This window comes from Macaca mulatta, chromosome 7, assembly GCF_049350105.2.
Source record: "Macaca mulatta isolate MMU2019108-1 chromosome 7, T2T-MMU8v2.0, whole genome shotgun sequence".
In the NCBI taxonomy this organism is placed as follows: Eukaryota; Metazoa; Chordata; class Mammalia; order Primates; family Cercopithecidae; genus Macaca; species Macaca mulatta.
Window position 1 is genome coordinate 26,451,328 of NC_133412.1, and position 21,598 is coordinate 26,472,925.

A 21,598-nucleotide genomic window follows, 5' to 3' on the forward strand; every position below is an offset into this window, starting at 1 on the left:
CCAACATGGTGAAATCCCATCTCTACTAATAATACAAAAATTAGCAGGTGCCTGTAATCCCAGCTGCTCGGGAGGCTGAGGCAGGAGAATCGCTTGAATCCAGAAGGTGGAGGTGGCAGTGAGCTGAGATTGCACCATTGCACTCCAGCCTGGGTGACAAGAGCGAAACTGTTTCCAAAGAAAGCAAAAACAAAAACAAAAAAACCGTATCAAACAAATATAAATAGGATGCTGATTTGGCGGGGGGCGGGGTGGGGGGACCTAAAACAATGAAAACAAAAAGAAACCCTCCAGAAAAAGAAAAAAGGAGGAAAATTTTAATTTTGGTCACATAAATGAAGACCAAATGCCTTTTGTGTCACATTCTGAAACCTGATACTCCACCTCTTGTTCTGGATAGTGTTCTTAAACACTTTGAAACAAAATAGTTAAATGTCAAATTCCTTTTTATTTTTTGTTATATATTTCAGTTCAAAATGTTTATCTTCCTCAAAATGGTAGAAATATTTAGTCATAAATCCCATACGAAGAATGAAACTCCCAGTTTTACTTGTTTTGTATGCTCAAGCCTCACTTCAACAATGTAAATTAAAAGAGAAATTTTCAGGTTTAAAAGTGACTAAGATAATATTTCAAAAAATCCTTAGTAAATTAATGATTACAGATCTCTGAGCTTCTTAAAAAGAGGTAAAGGGAATCCACTAGGCAAATAATTTTTTGTCTTATGGACTAACTGCTTCACCCATAGATGTAGACTGACACTGACACCACAAAAGTATACATACCTGTGTTTACTGAAGAATTATAAACTGATTAAAAAAGAAAATTTCTCACAAAATTTCTACCATCATGGATATTTTAAATATTAAGAATAAGAGTTTTTCAGTCTAAGACAAACCTAAGTCTTACATAAGGTAACAAACAGTACCACCCACAGTATAGGCCATTTAAAACAGGCCTCACTTAAATATTAGGTTCTCAGTTTTCTTGAAAGATGTATCAGCCTGTAGTTAGAAGGGACTCACGTAATGAGAGCATTACTTAGTACATATATACTCATCTTTAAAAAGAAATCAGTTATGTTACATTAAGATGTGGAGAAAAAGTATTTAATCAACAACTTTAATGTAAGAGCAAGAATGAGTAATGGAAATCCAGCTCTTGCAGTAGACAGCATCTACTTGTGGCAGCCAAAGACTTCTTTGCAGTAACTTTTAGCTAGGTTGAGGGATAAAAAGAAAAATGAGATGAACACATTACAATATGATGTAAACCACTGGTACGGTTTTCACAAAAGTGGAAAAGATTTAATCAGTGAATAAATGCTACAAATTTGCCAATCGATTTTTAACTTCCCCTAAATTTGTATTTTGATAAGCAATCTCTAAGATTTCAACTCTACAATATTTGATGCACAAAAACACAGAAAAATGTTTTAAGGGAAGAATAAATTATTTTAAGTTAGTCAGACTGTTAAGATATATTTAAAAACCTGTATTCCAGAACAGAAGTCACAGATGACTAACAAAAAAAAGAACGCACCTATATCTGGGTAAACAAAGCTACGTAATACACAATTACAATAAATTATTACGGTATAACTTTGGATACTGTTATATATTTAGCCCAGTTTTCCACAGAATAACAAGTGCATGCTTTCTCTCTAGAAAGTGGAAGATGCACTATTGTACAAAGCAAAGGTAGCATAGGAGAACTGGGCACTGCAAGAATTGGAGGATAAAGGTTAAATCATTTCATTCAAATCCTTCGAATTCTAATTCCATCAACTCAAAGTTAAGAAGGGCTTTAGTTTTCAAGGGTTATCACATGCATACATATTTGAATACAGGCACAGAAACTCATCATTTTTATTTGGATAACAAAGGGTCTCCAAATTATATTGAAAAATAAATCCTAATTAATATCACTCTTATAAAAAAAGTTTAGCACACTTTTCACAAATGATTTATGTAAAAGAGAAGAAAATACACATAATTTTATAATATCTTAAACTCTTTTATTCCCTACCATAGACATTTTGTCTTTTGTTTTCTTTCCGTTTTCTACAATTTCCAACTTGTACCTGTGTTTAATACTGCTTTAGTCTGCTAAAGACATTAACTGATTGCTTTTCTAAATCTAAGGATTATATAGTTTTAGTATAAATATATATCACATATTTTCGTAAAATTTTGACAAAACCGAATAAGCATGCCTTGTTTTAAGTCCATGCTCCTTCCACTGTTTATAAAATCTGATTTAATGATCAAAAAATTCTTGGTTGTCACTCTTCTGTTACAACAATCTTCCTTCTGAACTGCCACCCAGTTTTTACATAATAACAAGCAATAAAAAAACCAAAGAAATTATGTTAATCTTAGTTCTTCCTTTCGACACTATAAAATAATGTGAACTTTTTAAAAAATGAAACAAATACATCCAAAACTCAATACATTCAAATGAGCTGAGTTCCTTTAAGGTAGTTTGTTACCTTGGAAGGCCACAGTTCATTCTCCTAAGTATACTGCACTGCTCAAAAAACCTTTAAAACTCTTTTGGGATTGCTTTCAAAGACAGTTGTATACTTTCTGCATTACCTCAAAGTTAGGTGGAAGTTTTGGAAACTTTCACTTGGTGCCAAATAATGGTAACTAAAAATAATCAAGCTTCCTAATACTGTATTTTTTAAAACAACGTATAATCATAAAGTTAATAGTGTCTGTGACAAATTAACTTTGAATGCAATTCTAAAAGAGTAAACCCAGCAGGTTTTGGGCAATGGTAGATTGCTGGCATTAGGAAATAACCTTCCAGCATGATCACTATTCAGAGTAACATTCATTTAGCTGTCTATGTTCTGGCATATTTGTTTAAAGTGAACATTCTGAGAGTTAGTATTCTTTTGAAAAGGAATATCACTCTTTAAAAAAAAAAGAATTTTATTCCTTTAAAGCATCACTGTCATAACTATGCAAGTGTTTTGTTAGAAAGTAGTTCTCCTTACTGTATCAATAAAGACTACTTTTAAAAACTTGAAAGCAAATAACCAGCTTATTTGCCCCCAGGCTTTTTAAAATCATTAACTGAAGATAAAATAATTTGAAATTTCGAAGGTACTAAAAAACAAAACAACAACTCCAAATGTAATAAAAACACATCAAGAACCAAACTACAATTTCTGAGCTGCACTGTTTATTTTGCTGCTTGAAACCTAAGTGACAGTATGCCACTATAATTATGGGGTTTCGTCTAAACCTTTACTACACTGCAGGTACAGAAATATACGGACACATTTTTAGAGAATTGACATTTTGCAAAATGCAGCAAACATTTTAATTTATACATGAGAAAAGGAAGTGTTCAAAAGGGTATGCATTTCAAGTTATTGCAGGTTATTTGTGAGAGAATTTCTGCAGGTAAAACATGTTTAAATTTAACCAACAGTAGCGTGTCAGTGTATTTAAAATCATGACAAAAATCTTCTCTCTGGTCATGTTGCCCATGACAAATTACTATGATGTTGTATGTTTAGGGCAAGATGTCAATACAGCATAAATCCCATGGTATTTTGGTTTTCTTCTGGAGATTAAAGCTGTTTTTCTTGGGATAAATGCAGCAGCAAAACACAAACCAGTTGATCAAAAAAGCACTTCTGCCATAACTCCAATAATTTTCAGGACACATCAACCGACAGTAGTTTTGCCATTCCCAGTTCTTTTAAGGATTACATCTCTGCACTGTTGCCTTAAGGACGTCTGTAAAAGCTTGTTCTCTGTTAAGCCAGTTTACTGACTACAGCCTGGTTGAGAGAATTTAGTTGGTTGGTCCATTTATCTAGTGCAGTATATCGTGCACCACCCCTCTTCTGATGATCCAGTTCAAGGAGTTGGTTGACTTGATCAATTCGGCCATGAATAGTGCTAGAAATAAATAAATAAGATGTGTCTACAAAAGACTTTCATCAAGCACAGTTTCTGGACTAATGTTTCATAAAATATAGTATCAACAAATGCAAAAAAAAAAAAAAAAAAAGCAGCTGCCTACATTAAATGAGTTCAGTGTTAGTTTTAACTTCACTGTGTTATTCAAACTCCAGATAGAAACCAGATTTCAGATATTTTTCATCAGTTTCACTGAAAGAACCATGAGGCATAGATTTATCCAATTAATCAAAGGCAAATATCACCTGTGAAGCTTTAAGCACTGTACTGTTTTTAAGAAAGATGTAATTTCAAAAATGTTATGTACCACATACCCTATACTTAAAAACATATACAAATACTATTCATTAAATAATTCTTTGGCTGTATATAATAAGAAATTCTTCTGAAAAAATGATTTAGAACTTTTTCTGAGATGTGTTTAATATGTCCATTCATCAAAAACCATCACACATACATATATATCTCTTCTAATAGAAAACCATAATACAAGGGTGCTTTTTATGAATAATCAATAATCCAATTGCTACCTTTGTCACTATTATTCAAAACTTATGGTACCAAACATTTTGTGATAAGAAATAGTAAAGTACTTACTTATCCAATATGCACTGCACCAGCAAGCTCTCCACATCAGCTACATCTATGTTTAACTCCTAAGACAAAAGACTTGTTATATACTAATTAACACTTTAAAGACTTCATAATTTTACATAATCATTCTAATTTTAATTCATTTCTATCACTTAAAGGAAAATTAGTGAAGAGAAGATTTTTAAACATATTACATTACCACTTCAAAATATCTCCAAGAACACAGGTCTGATGAAGACTTAAATTTTTAACTTCTGAAGTATATTCCTACAACAATTTTATTGTGGTTGAAGTTAATCCTTCATCAATTATACATTTTAGTGACTACTCTCCCCTACAAATTTTCTCTGAGGGTGAAAGAATCTTTAAAAAGAAATTTAGTGATCCCTAATTTCTTTGTTACAATGTTAAGGCTCTTTTCTGTTAACTCAATTTACGCCAAGAAAACAGAAAAATTCACATTAAAAGTAAAGCCCAGTCCCAGCTACTCAGGAGGCTGAGGTAGGAGGATTGCCTGAGGTCAGGAGTTCAAGACTACAGTGTGCCACACTGTGTCTGTGAACAGACATTGTACTCCAGCCTGGGCTATACAGCAAGACCCTGTCTCTTAAAAAATAAATAAATAAAAAATTAAAAGTAAAGCCCTTATGTTTAATTTAAAAAATTTAATTATAATAAAATGTTACCAAGTTAGAGGGACTCATAAATGGAAGACTGGTATACTGCATTTATAACTATAAATTATAAACACCATTAAAATCCATGAATGTAAGTACCTTAGAAATAAAAGGAATATGTATTCTTGTGTAAGGCTTAATTAATTTTATAAGCACTTGTGTTCTGATGTTTCGCAAAAGCTCTGAAAGACAAAAAATTAAAGTAACATTTTATTTAAGTTTGTATGATATCTTTATGAATCATTATGTACCCTAATTATCTTCTCAAAATACATTTTCCTGCTTGGCAAGGATATAAAGTGTTTAGATTTTAAAATACCTGGGTCAATGGATGCACAGTATGATCAATTGCTGCCTATTCCATAACTTCTTGTTCCCACCTCCTTGATTTTGTTGATGTTGACAGTCTACTAAAATATCATCTTGCCTTCTCAATATTACACTACTTTGTCCTCAACAGTTAACATACTTTAAGAAGCTCTGATTTATATCAGCCAGCCAAGATCCTTGTTTCAGACTCTCTCAAAACCTAGAGTACTATATTTCATATAATGCGTTTACAATTTCCTCCAGTTTTGTCTTAAAATTTTTTAAAACCAGGTTGAAATTCATGTACAAAGATTCTACATTTTTCTATATCTATAAACTGCAGTATCATTCTAGGTTCATGCAAGAACTTTTCAAATGTCTGTTGATTAAAAGAGAAAGGAAGATGGGGAACAACAGAACATTACTTCTGATGCATCTGAAATTTAGTTCCAAATGGTCATTTAAAAACCTTCAAATAGCTCCATAATAGGTGGGAAAATTGGAGCTATAAAAGAGGTTCAAGAACAAAGAGATGATTGTAGTCTTTGGTAATTCAACATAACTTGCTAAAAACCTCATTCACTTACTGGTATGAAACCTTCACAATGTTACCTTATCTTTCACAGTACATACATCTGAGCATTATCTATAGCAGGATATTTTCAAAACTTTTGTTGTCAAAAATGAACCCTAAAAATTAACTTTGAACCTAAGCATCAATAATAAACATGCAACAGCATCTATATTAGATTTTTTAAAAAAGGGACAGTTACCTTAAACAAAATGGACATTATATGTAAACTTGACTATATTAATATGAAATTGGCTAATTTCTTTAAACAGCTTCATAATTTTGAGGAATATCCCATCCAATGACAGCATTTAGAAACATATCTATACTTTGCAATAGACAGAAGAAAAACAGCTTAATGCCATGCAGCTTCATTAAGAAGCATTTGTTTGACAGTGGCAAAGAAAGTAATAGAATCCAGTTGGCAGAAAGAACATACCTTCGATGTGTTCTCTTATGAAAGGATCATCCATGATGTTGCTGTGATTTGTTTTTAGAATCTTTTCAAATTCAGTGATGTCATTATTCTGATAGGCACTAATAGAAAAATAAAAAGTGTAAATTATGTCAAACATGAAGTAGTTATGTATTAAATCAGATAATTCAAAGAGCCTGTTTCTCAATTTTCATATGCAAAAATCTAAATAATGTTATACTTTCTGTCATGGAAATCAGAGTTAAACAAGCACACATATCCTTCTGCCAAAAAAATATAAATTTCCTTTTCATGCTTTCGGTTTTTTAAAAGAAAGATTAAACAAATCTTCTTTTGGGGTTATACACTATATTCATACATAGTTAATTTAAATCACTTCAATATCTTACTTTTGTTAAAAGTTGGCAATAAAACATTTAACGACTATTTAATGTTTGATGTTTCCAAATGAAATTGTGCATTTAATTCCCAATTGTTCATAATGAAAGGAACCGGGTTTCATGTACACTACTACATGAACGGGTGTAGCCGTGTCTTTCAAATAAGAAAGTATATCCTCTGTGTAGGTTATTCAGAAAATGCAGCTTCCTAACTTTTATATTCTAGAAAGCTACCAGCAACTGTCAAAATTTTCAAAAGGAACATTTCTCAAATCTCTCTAACCTTAAAATCCCACTGAGCTATAAAGCAGAGACATCAGTGGCAGATAATTAGTGCCAACTAGGTGTACACACAAAGTCAAGAGTGATGGAATCCCCTGTTGCAGAAGGCCAAAGGCTGATTTATAGTCATAATTCTCTGAGGTATCTAGTATCTCCTCTTGAAATAATTCTGTAAAGCTCTATGGGGATTGCTAAAGGTGCTGAGAAGGAAGAATCCAACCTTCTGGATATGGCACCACTGTCTGCTTTATATGTATCATCAGCTATTCTGCACGCCCTCTGCTAGTGCTTCCATCTGTTGGGTCCCAATGTAACTTCATGTTAGGGGCAGGTGATTCAAGTGCTTCAACAGGAATTATTTTCCTCTAGTCTCCTGGCAACTGACTAGGAAGATAAAATTAGGAAGCATTACTTTCTTACCCACCCCAAATACACTGCTGTAATATACTATATAGGAGGACATATTCAAGCATTGAAAACACTTGCATAAACATTTATATTTGTATACATATGTATTTTAACTGTAAAACATTCTTCCATTTCTTAAGCGGGGTTTTTAAAAAAAAACATCTTACACAAAATTGTGGGACACCATGGGTCACATCATGTGGGTCAAAATTTACCATTAAAATAAGTTTTGAGTTCCAATACAGTGGCTTCACTGGAGTAGTTGGATATAATAAATATATAAATATCATTATATATTCTGATGTAAGTCAGATAAAGTTCTGATAAATCAGTCCTTTAACCAATTTTAACGTACTTAGCCAATTTAATTTATATAAAATATAAATGTCTAGGGTAAAGCTTTTCCTCAATATTTCTTTCTAAGTTGCTGCTCAGCAATTTAACATTATAAACAACTTTGGTTCTTAGTTAATGTGACCAAATGTGAATGAAATAAACTACCTGAAATAAAGATGAAGTTTTCTTCATCTTTATTAAAAGCATCATAATTAAAAGTAACCTAATTCAACAACCAATTTAATATAAAGTAGTAAACAATAAAGAAACTGATTTAATGTGGTAAGTTAAGGTTTTTAATTCCCAACTGTTCTTAGTCCCTCTAAAAAAAACCTTTTATTTTTTTTTTTGCAGCCAAAATTAAGGTTTAAAAGTTAAATGAGGACATTTTACACAGGAACTTTAATATCATGAAATAAGTTATTTTCTCCAAGTACATACAATTTATATGTAGGTGACCCATAATTTGCAGTCTAATAGTATTTTCTGTTCAATGAAAAAGTACTATAAATAGAACTTCCGGTCACCTAAATTATTTACATATATCTGGGGGAAAAAAAAAAAAAAAAAAAAAAAAAAGCCCTGCTTTATGTCCCTAACTACATTTTTCCAGCTGTGGTAAAACTCAGCTGTACAACTTAAAATAAAAGACCTGAAGAAACTTGGTAAATTTCTTATACTTTTTTAATGAATAAAACCCACAAAAACCCTGGGTTCCATTTATTCTATGCCTGGAGGAAAGTTTCTCTTACTCACTAATTCCTTTTGCAAAAATGGGCCTTTTCTTATAGGTTTTTTGTTTGGTCTTATCTTCCATAATTTTGTTGAATATTAATTGACTATGGTAGGTTCTTCAGTGGTTAACCATCATTACGAATCATTCAATAAATCTTGGGTTTCTTACCAGTACGACCCTTCTGCCACCCCACATTCCACCTCAGAAAATTATCCATTGTAAACATTTTTAAAAATACTTCCATCTTGTCATTGAGAAAATATATGAGTAAAGAAATATGCTTATGCCGTCTTGTCTTACTGAAAATTCCTGACTCATCTTGGACTAGTTCATAATTTCATTTTGGATTAAGAGAGGTATAGGCAGTACTATTGTGAAATAACATTTTAAGACATCCACAATCAATTTTCCACTGAAAGACGCAGGTGCATGTGTGTGTGCGCAGACAGACAGACACACACACAGATAATAGGAAAACTAAGTAGTGAATGCTTTATAAAATCTTGTGGCTACAGAAAACAGCATGTAAATAACTTCAGAAAATAAAAATTCTGCAAACTTTTCTAAGAAAATACAAAAGGGCAAATGTTGAATATCAACTGAGTTCTGAAAAGTTTTATCTCTCGCTCCTTTATGAACTGCTTTAAGGAAATTTACCTTAACCGAAATATAAAATCTTACCTTACTAAATTCGTCATTGCTAAAATTTCTGGATCATTTTTGTACGGCTTGGCCTAAACACAGTAAAGAAAAAAATTAAGTACATGTACAAAGAAATAACATTTTAAAAAAAGAAGTAACATTTATTTCCAGATAGCTGATAAGAGAAATTAACAATTAAAACACACGTACCTCCTGTGAGTCAAATGGATTTATTCCCGATTTCATAAGCATATTTGCTAAGACCAAATATTTTAAGCAAGTGGTTCGTCTTGGACTTCCAGATTCATCATAATTCTTGAAGGCTTCAAAAAAATCAGTGTGTGCCTTTTCAAATTCACCTTCTCTCAAGTGCATTTTACCACCACATTCTGTGAAGAATAAGACACGAGAAAATAGGACATTTTCATTCTGTAATAACAAGATTGACCACCTCATAAAGGCCAAATGAAAACTATTTCAGTGCCTCTCAGTTTTTAAATTCTATAACTTGAAGAGTACTGGCCTCAAGGTATACACTGAAGTTCTAAAAAGCAAGAGTTTAATTAAACACTTTGATATTTCCCCATGCCACTGCCCACCCTCTCCAAACCAAACTTGCCTCTGATAACTCCCATAATCAGTGGATGAGGGATGGCAGACTTGATGTGAAGTGACTGTTCATAGAGTGCTTTAAGTTTTTTGTTATTTTTCTGTGCTGTGTACATTTGAATTTCCAAAGCATATATTTCTAATAACTGTGTACCTTTTTTCAGATCATCTTCTCCATCATCAGTCTAGGAAAGCAAATACTTAACTTTAGACAAGAGAGAATTCAGACAGTAATTCTTACTTGCATTAGCCTGGAAATCTTACATTTATAATACTATTTCCATGTGGAAAGGCAACACAAGTTTTAATTGGAAGTTACAGTACTAAGAATGCCACTTGTAATGGCCAAAAAGAAACTAACACATCCTTTCCACTTTTTAGTTATTAGATAAGGAAAAAGTAGCCAAAGGTTTTTTGTACAGTAGTCCTTCCTTATTCTAAGACCTCCAGTGGATGTCTGAAACTATGTATAGTACTATGTTTTTTCCTATATAGTAAGTCCTCATTCAACACTGTCGATAGGTTCTTGGAAACCATGACCTTAAGCAAAACAATGTACAATGAAATCATTTTTCCCCTCATCAATGTGGTGTTGAACAAAACAACATTAAATCACAGTTTCTAAGAACCTATTAACAATGTTAAGTGAAAACTTACTGTACATACATACCTATGATTAAGTTTAATTTATAAATCAAGTACAGTAAGACATTAACAATAACTGATCATAAAATAGAACACATAATAATATACTGTAAAAGTTATGTGAATGTGATCTCTCTCTCCCTCAACATATCTTATTTTCAGACCACAGGAAATAAGTTGACCACACGAAACTGAAATTGAGGAACGCAAACTGTGGATAAGGGGTGGGGGGACTGCTGTATGTATGAAATGTTTTAATGTTTATGTTTTTACCTAGGAGATTTATTATTGTCTTCCCCAAATCTTCACAACTGCTTTAGAACCACTTATTCAAGTAAAAAGCCCTTCCTAAGTCCCTTCCACCTGCCAGGCGCTTGGTCTATCATGGGGAAATACAAAGTTAAAAACCCCAAGGTTCTTGGTCTCAAAAAGTTCACACTCTAGTAGAAGATTAATCTGTCAGTAGATAAATTACAATATAAAAGACAATGACTAGGTGAAGCATAAACCAAGTGCCTAGGAGAATGAAACAGGGACTAACTTTCCTGGAGGACGTCACACGAATCACAAAAAGGTGCTGACATTTAAGCATGCCTTTAAAGTTGACCAACAGCCCACGAAATGTGGGCCATGAAAAATAGCAATATGATCAGCAGTAAGATATTCATAAATATCTCACACTGACACACACTAAGCCAAAATTTATTGTTTATTGGGTCTTCAAACTTAAAATTCTGTTTAATTATTCACTAATGAATCATAACCAGAGTAAAACATACAATATACAAAACAATTTATACATCTAGAGTATCCTTAATCTTTCCCTGAACATACTTCCACCAAAGTACTAAGTAATATAATGCTATTTACCATCCTGATAGCATTTTTCTTACGTTCTTAAAGCAAAACTTCTTCAAAGGATTTTCTCAAATTCCTTATATACATACTGAAAGACCCTCCATCATTCAGAGATGGCTGCTCCAACATTTCCATTTCACAGGGAACTGAACCTCCAGTTGGTTATGAATCAGACTAAAGCATCCTAACAATGTGTAGACAAGAAATCATTCCTAAGTGACTAATCCGCTTTACAAAACTATTGAGTATCTGCAGGTGATTCATTTAGAACAGTCTCTTGATCATTTCTCCCATTCACAGAAATGACACATATATCATTTAAATAATACTACATGGTGGCGGGGGTGGGGAGGGGTTGGAAAAAAAATAGTACATGGCACTGGAAGAGTTTAAAAATACTTAAAGCAGTATTTCCACATTCAATTTAAACTAGTATTAAATGATGCATTTGGTTAAGACAAAACAGGGAATATAAAATGAAAGCCTGGTTAAAAAGTTATAGAGCCATTCTGTCCTGACTATATGGCTTTTCAAATTTAAAGTAATTAATTACAGAAAATAAAGAACTCAGTACCTGTCACACTAGCCGTACTTCAAATGCTTGATAGCTACACATAGCTGGTGCTACCATATTGGACAACAGATATAGAACATTCCCAGTATCACTTAAAGTTCTGTTGGACAATGCTGCTAGGATTCATATAAATCGGAATATAAAAATATCTTTATTACACATGCTTATAATATCCTGGCTCTGTTTTCATAGGGTATGTAACTACATATCAATATAATAGTCAAGTATTACAACAGGCCTGTTTGTTTATTGATACTTGGTACCTCATTACACAAAGAATAAAGATTGAGGGGCCAGGCATGGTGGCTCACGCTTGTAATCCCAGTACTTTGGGTGGCTGAGGTGGGTGGATCGCGTGAGCTCAGGAGTTCAAGACCAGTCTGGGCAACACGGCAAAACCCCACCTCTACAAAAAAATACAAAAAATTAGCTGGGCATGGTGGTGTGCGCTTGTAGTCCCAGCTACTTAGGAGGCTGAGGTGGGAAGACTGCTTCAGCCCAGCAGGCAGAGGTTGCAGTGAGCCAAGATTGCGCCACTGCACTCTCCAGCCTGGGTGACAGAGCTAGACCCTCTCTCAAAAAAAAAAGAGAAAAAAAAGGTAATTTTATAACTTATTTTCTAAATTTTATTTTTGGGATAATGCTTAAACAAAAACATCCCTAAACAATATTTTGAATATAATTATTATTTTTGGGATAATGCTTAAACAAAAACATCCCTAAACAATATTTTGAATATAATTATTCATTATACTTTTATTATGAAGAAATATTCAGAAAAAAATAAGGGAAAGCTACCTGGCAGGACTGATGTAACTGGCGTAAAATTTTTTGAAGCTTTCCATATTCCTCTCGTTCTAAATATAATTTTCCAAGCTGCAAGAAAGCAAACTTATTAAAATCAAGATTTCAACAGAAGATGTGTATCTTCAGGAGACTTTATTAAAAACACCCACCCACTTTTCAAAAGAAAAGTGTAAGTAATTATAATTTTTACCTTTGTGTTTGTCTTAAACCACAGTCTATCATTCTTAGCATCTTTCAAAGCTTCCAGTGTTGTTTCATAGAATTCCTGCAGTAAATCCATCTGACATAAAAAATCAGAATTCTATAATTGTAAACAGCAAATTTGTACCTGTTAATAAAGTTAATTTGAACAAACTAAAAGTGCATCTTTGAACTTTAATACACATAAGATACACTATCTGTATCTTACTGAATGTCTTCTACAGTCCAAAAAATTAACAAACTGAAGCAAAATACAGACCAAATTTACAAGTGCCATGATCGGTTGTTTTATAAAACCCAGAAAATATTTCCCCATATAAACATACTGCGGTAAGTTCTCATGCTGTAATAGTATACGTTTGTCCTTCCCAAACTAATAATTCATTCTATATTTTATTTTACTTTTTAAAAAGCTAGTCAAGTGAAGCAGTAGGAGTGGAGAAGGAACAAAGTTATCTGTAACTGGTTGTGCTCAATTAGCTGTAAATACCACTCCACTCAGATCAGCCACTCATTTCATATTAACAGCAGTAAATGAAATGTACATAGAACTAGTTGTATTGTTACTAACAGTGTATATCTTATTCACTCAACCCTTATCTGGAGCCTACAATGTGGCAAACACTAAGCATGCTGGTGAAGAAACAAATAAGCTCCTTCCCTCAAAATTCTTCTATAAATCTGACTAAGTAACTCAACTGCATAGCTTTTAAGTCACTGGTAAACCATGGAGGTGTGTGGAAAGAAAAGTCTAGTATAATTTTAGCTATGTCTAATCACCACCAATTCACCAATCTGTGTGGCATTTTTTCATGGAAATCATTATTTGTTTTACATCTTGTTAAGTTCCCTTGCCCACCCTCTTCCCCCTACTTCTGGCTTTGCCTTTGTTTGAATATCTAATTCTCTGCTTAACTGGGTCAAGAAGAGGACTGTAAGAGCAGGAAAATTTCACATTTTCAGAAAACACCATCTGTTTATGCGTGACTACTGATGGCATATTGAATAGAACTGAGTACCGCCCACCCAGTATCTGTTGTTACTTTCAAAAGACAAAAACCTTACATATAACAGCACACAGAGCATGCAGTCCTGAAGTTTCAAAATCACTCGATTCCCTCTCCTTGCTCCAATTACTGGCATAGTATTTATAAACAGTGTACCAAATATGTTTTGATGACACTCGTTTTTAAGAGTTGGAAAACATTTCCCCACTTTAGGAAAGCTCCACGATATATAACAACTCTAGAATTAGTGTCGTTAAGTGTTAATATTCTAACAAAACATGTAAGTTTACCTTCCTCTATTTGCATTACATAAAATTTAAATATAAAGAGTAGAAACTGCCTGAAAAAAATGACATCTACTAGAAAAGACATTAAATGAGGCTGATTTTGATCTGAACATTCTTTGATCATGAGTACAAAAAATATCAAATATTCTAAGAAATACTAAATGATATACAGACTATATCTTGTACCCAAATATCACAGAGTACGAGGATGAAAAACTAAAACTGAGGACTATACTGCTTACAAGGATAAGACCAAATGACCCAATTAAAAATTATCTTGCAAAAAAATATATAAAATAATCATTGGTTTTCTTAACAACCAAAATCTAGACTCATAATGAAAGCACTATCACTCCCAATACCTTCTTTAGTTTCTTTCATCAGTAGCTCTTCTTTCATTATCCACCCATCCTTTGCAGAAGCATTTACTGAGCACCTGTTGAGTAATGCCAAACACTAACTGATAAGAGCACAGGCACTTCTCAAAGATTTTAATATAACCAAATCCATACAAATAACCTGTGATTCAGTGTATTTAACACCTCGGAATGGCTAGCTGAAGTGTTAATGGAGTTCACTAGAAGGACCCGTGGTAGCAACTGTATAGGAGTCTAACAAAAGGCTGAAAAGTTGTTTACAGATTTTAGTATCTGAAGCAATTATTTAAAGAGATCAAGCTGGAGTTATTACCTTTTACTATTATATAATCAGTAATATAACCAGGAAAATAGTACTTATCATTTTTAAAGCACACTAATAACTAGCATAACTACTTAAATAGAAGTTCTAAGTCTTTTCATTTGTAAAGAACAAAGCCCTTACTATAAATAATAAACACACTGACAGCGCTAAGAGGGGAAAATTGAGTCTAACCTGTTTAGAAGTAGAGATATAATCAAGAATAGAATTAATGGATTTTTCAGAATAATTTCTTGTGACTGCACTCCGAATATAGGTCAATAGCTGTTTATATCTATTCATCATTTCTGGAAAGTTTGTCTGTGAGAAAAGAAAAATGAATTATCAGATGCAAATTTAGGTACTAAAATATGTACACATGATTAAGGTTATAGAATACACTGCTACATAATTAAATGTAGTTCATATAGTTCCTAATATAGTTTTGTAAAAGAGGAACTATGTATGACAGGAACATTATAAACATTATCTTAAATTTGAAATGACTAGATTACTCAAACCAAATGTATAAAGTTAGCTTATAAAACAAGTACAACTGCTAAATTTTCCAAATTTCAGAAGTTGTCATTGTACAACATATTTAAATCATAAAACCTACTAAAATATTCGTAAGCCAAAACACACAAATAAAATCCAAGTTTTTTCTTTTTTTTTTGAGATGGAGTTTCGCTTTTGTTGTCCAGGCTGGAGTGCAATGGCACGATCTTGGCTCGCCACAACCTCCGCCTCCCAGGTTCAAGCGATTCTCCTGCCTCAGCCTCCCGAGTAGCTGGGATTACAGGCATGTGCCACCACACCCGGCTAATTTTGTATTATTATTATTTGTTTTTTAGTAGGGACAGGGTGTCTCCATATTGGTCAGGCTGGTCTTGAACTCCCAATCTCAGGTGATCTGCCCACCTCGGCCTCCCAAAGTGCTGGGATTACAGGTGTCAGCTACCGCACTCGACCAAAATCCAAGTTTTCAAATGCCTTGGGTACCTGCTATGCAGGTTATTAGCTATATTCTCCCCTGTAATTTTATCCCTTCCTCAGGAAGCTCTGCAATAAGAGTTACTTGTTTCTTTTCTCCCTATAACTGGCTGGCTATATATGAAAATGTGAAATTAAACAATCTTTTCAAGCATCAATACTAATTTCATATCAAGAAAAGTCTCCCCATCTAAGGTTCTACTCAACAGTAGATATAGTTAATGTTGTTATTCCTTGTATTTGTACTATTGATGTTGTTCCAGGAAACAAGAACGGTCTAAAAAATAAAGGCGTACTGAGACTTATTCTGGGAGAGGTTTACCAGTCCTAAGTATATCCTGTAAGTCAATTTATGAGTCTAACCTTATAACCTGCATCCACAATCCTCACAATCTGCAACTGCTATTAATCTTTTTTTCCTGAGTTCTATTCTATTTTTTTAATCAAAGACATGAGGCACTGGCAGATACAAATGCTCCTTTCCTTGACTAATTAAACATATGTATTTATTAGGGTGAGGAATAAACTAATAATGTTGTAATTATCTTGCTTATGACAATATATTCTGCCCTGAGGCACAGCATGAAGAACTAGAAAACTTGAGAACAATCCCTGAAACCTTCTAAGCAAGAACTGAATTACAATAAAGAAAACAGTAGAGGTGGATGAGACAAAAAAAAGGATAGAACTATGGAAATATATATAGATATATAACCATTTTTGTTTCCAAGTTTCATGTGGGGTAAATGATAGGTAACATCCTGTCAGTGAGCTGCTAAATCCACATTACAGTACATATCTTGTAGCAAAAGGGAAATCAGAGAAATATGACTATCCTAACTTTGAAGCTGTACCTTGGCACTGAAATAGGAGTTTTGCAAAAAGTTACAGTTTTTGGTTGGGCTTGGTGGCTCACTCCTGTAATCCCAGCACTTTGAGAGGCTACGAGCATCGCTTAAGTCCAGGAGTTTGAGACCAGCCTGAGCAACATGGTGAAACCCCGTCTTTACAAAAAAAACAAAAATTAGTCAGGTGTGGTGGCATGCGCCTGCAGTCCCAGTTACTTGGAGGCTGAGGCAGGAGGATAGCTTGAGCCTGGGAGGCAGAGGTTGCAGTGATGCTGTGAACCAAGATTGCACCACTGCACTCCAGCCTGAGCAACAGAGTAAGACTTCATCTCAAAAAAAAAAAAAAAAAAGTTGCAGTTTTGAATTTATCTCCTTATGTTATGATAATTTATAGCTCATTCAAAAAACAATTATATTATAATTAAAGACTGAAGGAAGAGTAGGTAAATTGGTCCCAGAGCAGTTGATAGTAAACTCTTTCAACTTTTTACTATCTAAAATCACTACACACAACATAGGTCCTACTCTGAGTCCAATCAGAAAACGAGAGGGGCAGGTACAGAAGCTGAAATCACTCTTGTGAACCATTAACTTATTCACAGATGCTGCTACAGCAAACAAAAGGTAGGTAAGGTAGACAAAATAACATAAAATGCAAAAAACCCTCTCCCTTCCTTCCTTCCCACTCTGCTCAAGGTAAAATGGCAAAACCAAGTCTTAAGGGTAACACAGTGTTCAAATGGATTCAAAACGAAACCACTGCTAGTACATTAAAATAGCGAATTTCTATAGGGACTCTTGGTATTATCTCAAATCACAGAACCTACGAGTTAAACATTCAGCCCTTAATGTCACTATGATTGCTTCATCACAAATTTCTGTTCCTTGAAACGCTTGGTGCTTCTTCCACAGCCTTCTAAGTTATTAATCTGAATACAGTAAATGTTTGTGTTTAATATTCTTGCAAACAAAATATGGAAAGAAAGCACAGGGGCTCTGGGCAACATAGAAATGTTTTGAGAGTATCAGAGCAGTAGGAGTAGAAAGGGTAAATATAATGCAGATAATTTTCATTCTTTAACTAGATTTAAATGCAATATACAATATACTTAATAACATTTAACGTGTTTTCAATTATTCTGATATATTTTGGGGAAAAAATGAACAAAAACATTTTGTGAACAGCTTCTGTAGGAGATGCCATGGACTGCCCCTCCTATTAAAGGTGAGATAAATGATACCAGAGTGAGTACCTCAAAAAGAGGAGGTACAAGATTAGCAGAAGTTACCTGGAAACAAGTACTAGTCAGATGGGATAGAGAAGCTAATGGGGAGGAAGAGGAAACATATCATATGGGAAATACAAAAATAGGGGAAAAGGAAAGTGGCAACATATCAGCTATTCTTCTATTTGCCATAGTTTCTGAACCTTCCAACTGCTTCACTCCCTGCTAATCTGAGCTTTAATTTTATCTTTCTCTTAAAAGTTCTTCTTCTCCTCTAGTGATCTAAGATTCATGTTTGTACCTAGTCCTATCATCTTATAAGCATTATAGGTTCTAAGAATATAACAACAGATAAAACAAAGTTCTGCTCTCATGGAGCTTACAACTTACTTGGGGGGAGGGGTGGTGTGAAGAGGGGCAAAAAATAATAGATCACATGGTGACATATGCAAAGAAAAAAAGAGCAAAGAAGAAATTTAAGTGATGATGGGAAGAATGTTATTTTATATCGGGTGGTCATGGGAAGGCCATCCTGATAAGCGGTGCCATTTGAACAGACATCTGAATCAAATGAAGAAAAAACCTGTATGGTTACAACAGAGAAGAGCTTCTGAGGCAGAAGAAACAGCAGGTACAAATCTTTACACAGGATTGTGCTTGGGATGACTTCAGGAACAGCAAGAAGGCCAGTGATGGAGCAAATAAAACAGCAGCAAAGGATGAGCTTACATAGGGACTTGTAGGTCATGGTAAGAATTCTGGATTTTACTGAGGGAGATGGGGACCATTAGAAGATATGGAGCAAAAGAATGGCATAATCTGACTTACATTGGAAAAGGATCACTCTGCTACTTGTGGAGAACTGTAGCAGGGTAATGATGAAAGTAAGGAGACCAGTTAAGAGGCTATCGCAATAATCCAGGTAAGAAATCACGGTGCCTTGGACCAGAGTAGTAGACGTAGAAACGGTAAGTAGTAGTCATACTGGATATAAAGCCATGTGGATTTGCCAATGGATTATTTGTGGGGTAAGAGACAATGAGAAGAGATAAGCATAATGCTAATGTTTTGGCCTTAGTCAATGGAAGAGAAACCCTTTATAATAAACAGGAGAATTTTAAAACTCCAAAGTAAACACTAATCCTTTGTGGAAAAGTCAATCTATTAATAATGGTGGCTCACGCCTGTAATCCCAGCACTTTCGGAGGCCGAGGCGGGCAGATCACGAGGTCAGGAGATCGAGACCATCCTGCTTAACATGGTGAAACCCCGTCTCTACTAAAAATACAAAAAACCAGCTGAGCATGGTGGCACATGCCTGTAGTCCCAGCTACTCAGGAGGCTGAGGCAGGAGAATCGCTTGAACTCAGGAGGCAGAGGTTGCAGTGAACCAAGATCGCACCACTGCACTTCAGTCTGGGTGACAGAACGGGGGGAAAAAAAGCAGCCCAATACTGTAAATGCATCTAAAAGAATAAGTTTTCTTAAATAGAAAACTTCTGTATCCTATGAGGAATCTTTTTTTTTTTAAACTTAGTATTTACTATAGCTCTAACTGCAAAGCAGACTAAATATAAAAACACACCCAAAGTAGTACTTAAGAAAAGTAGATATAATAGTACTTTGTCGTAATGAGGTTTTTACCTAAAAAATTTATTTCATTAGTTTAATTCCCCTCAAAACAAATCTTACCAACTTGAAGTTAATCTTAATCATTTGTTTCAGTGCTTTAAATCCCCATTCTCCTTTTTCACCTTCAAGTTCCAAAACCTAAAAAGAGGAAGAAATTTTTAGTTTATCTTAATATTAACATATTATTTTCTAATGATGTCCAATGTGTAAGTATTGAATTAATTTTATACTATGTACATAAAAAACATTTCCCCAAGGATACCACCATTTCTCAATGTCATTTTTAAGTCTCTAAAAAAAAACAAGTTGTAAGATGCTTACATAAGGATAAGCAAGCTTAAAGTTCCTTCATCAGGAAAATTAAGAGCTACTTCTTGATTACTATACAGTTCCTGAAATATTTTTTCCCCCGAATAATCAACCTATGGTAAAAATAATCCATAAGTGTGACAGTAAGTCAAGAAATGAAGCTATTTATAATAACGAAACCTCAACTGTGTAATTTACCCCAAAAGAAACAAGACTGCAGTGATAATACCTATTGACCATCATGTTGGTGGTTCTTCTGCCAGAACCATCCTAGCTTTTCAGGACAATGGCCCTGCTCCACAGACAGCTTGATTGGAAAAAACATCAGGATAACCCTTTTGAAACATATGCTTGTGCTGCCTAATGCTAACTGATAGGATAATTAAGTATTCAAAACACATTTCTGAGATAAAATCACCTGGGACTTATTTGTTCTAGCATATCATTAAAAAAAAATTAACACACAGAATCAAATGGAAAAGAATATAAACCTTTTGGAAACTGCTTAACGCTGCTTTTGGGTCATCTTCTTTTAATGCTTTGGAATTATAGTACTGATTTTCCAAATCCACATTTGGCTCGGAGTTACTATCTTCAGAGTATTCCTGTGTTGGAAAGAAAGAAATATTAAAAGAAAAAAAAAAAAACCCTACACATAGCAATGTAAAAAGTGAATGCTGTTAAGACAGAAAGACCACGTATTTTTACAAAACAAAACAACCTTGAATACATACATAAAATGCCACTGATATTCAACTGTTATATAAAACCAGGGGTTGAAGAAAGGAAGAGGGTGTATAGCAGAATATAATCATTTCTTTCTTCCAGATGAAAGTTAAAATTTCTATAGAATCAACATAAAAGAAGAATGCAAAGACCTAATATTGGTTAATGACCCCAATTCTGTAGTGGTTAAGCTTTCATTGGTCATGAAATCTGAGGGAAACCTAATGTAGATGTGTTCTAATTATTAATCTTTGGTTCTATAATTTTTTTCTATTCCTCAAGTCTAAATTTCGTTATTGTAACATGGTTTAAAACTAGCTAGGATGGTAATCTACACATGGCAAAGTCATCTAGCACTAAATATAATTATGTTAGTAAGAATATTTGCTTTATGTGCACTATACAACAGCTGTTTATACTAATGTTAATCAGCTTTATAACAAATCAAAATAAATAAAACAAAATGGATTTATATAATTTTATGAGACTTTCCATTACATGAGTTCAATTCTTAGTGGAAAAAAATGAGGCAGAAGGGAAAACTGGAATAAAACAACTATTTTGTAGCGTAAACAAGAGTTTTACACAGTTCCAGGACATTCAGTCTAATAACGAGGATTACAAAATACACATGGATTGGTGTAATGGAAATCATTATCTTATGAGTCATAAGATAAAGATTATTTCCTTCTCAGCTATAAGTCATTACAAAGGGCAAGTTTATATATCAAATTAAGAATAGTACCTGGAAACAAACACAAAAAGACAAGAATAGTTTTATAGTTATTTCTAAATCCAAATACAGGTAACAAATTTCTTTATGAGATATTTAGGAAAAATTATGTTACAGTCTCATAAAAGCATAGGAGAGAAGAAAGGTATGCTG

The 21,598-nt window shown here is 33.7% G+C and overlaps 1 protein-coding gene across 2 annotated transcripts in view; it reads right to left on the reverse strand.

The window, feature by feature from the left end:
* Positions 1-1,087: 1,087 nt before the first annotated feature.
* Positions 1,088-21,598, reverse strand: part of COPS2 (COP9 signalosome subunit 2) — a 31,610-nt gene continuing 11,099 nt past the window's right edge. The window contains exons 2-13 of one of the 2 annotated variants that reach the window (NM_001193601.2): positions 20,478-20,591; positions 19,738-19,815; positions 15,174-15,299; positions 12,996-13,085; positions 12,797-12,874; positions 9,932-10,106; positions 9,523-9,701; positions 9,352-9,404; positions 6,532-6,629; positions 5,312-5,394; positions 4,539-4,597; positions 1,088-3,920 (exon numbers count right to left, since the gene is read on the reverse strand). In NM_001193601.2, the coding sequence (NP_001180530.1) occupies positions 3,776-3,920; positions 4,539-4,597; positions 5,312-5,394; positions 6,532-6,629; positions 9,352-9,404; positions 9,523-9,701; positions 9,932-10,106; positions 12,797-12,874; positions 12,996-13,085; positions 15,174-15,299; positions 19,738-19,815; positions 20,478-20,591 (1,278 nt within the window). In that variant the 3' untranslated portion in view covers positions 1,088-3,775. Of the gene's footprint in view, positions 3,921-4,538; positions 4,598-5,311; positions 5,395-6,531; positions 6,630-9,351; positions 9,405-9,522; positions 9,702-9,931; positions 10,107-12,796; positions 12,875-12,995; positions 13,107-15,173; positions 15,300-19,737; positions 19,816-20,477; positions 20,592-21,598 lie in introns of both variants that reach the window. The other variant, XM_015142200.3, reaches the window with a different exon arrangement.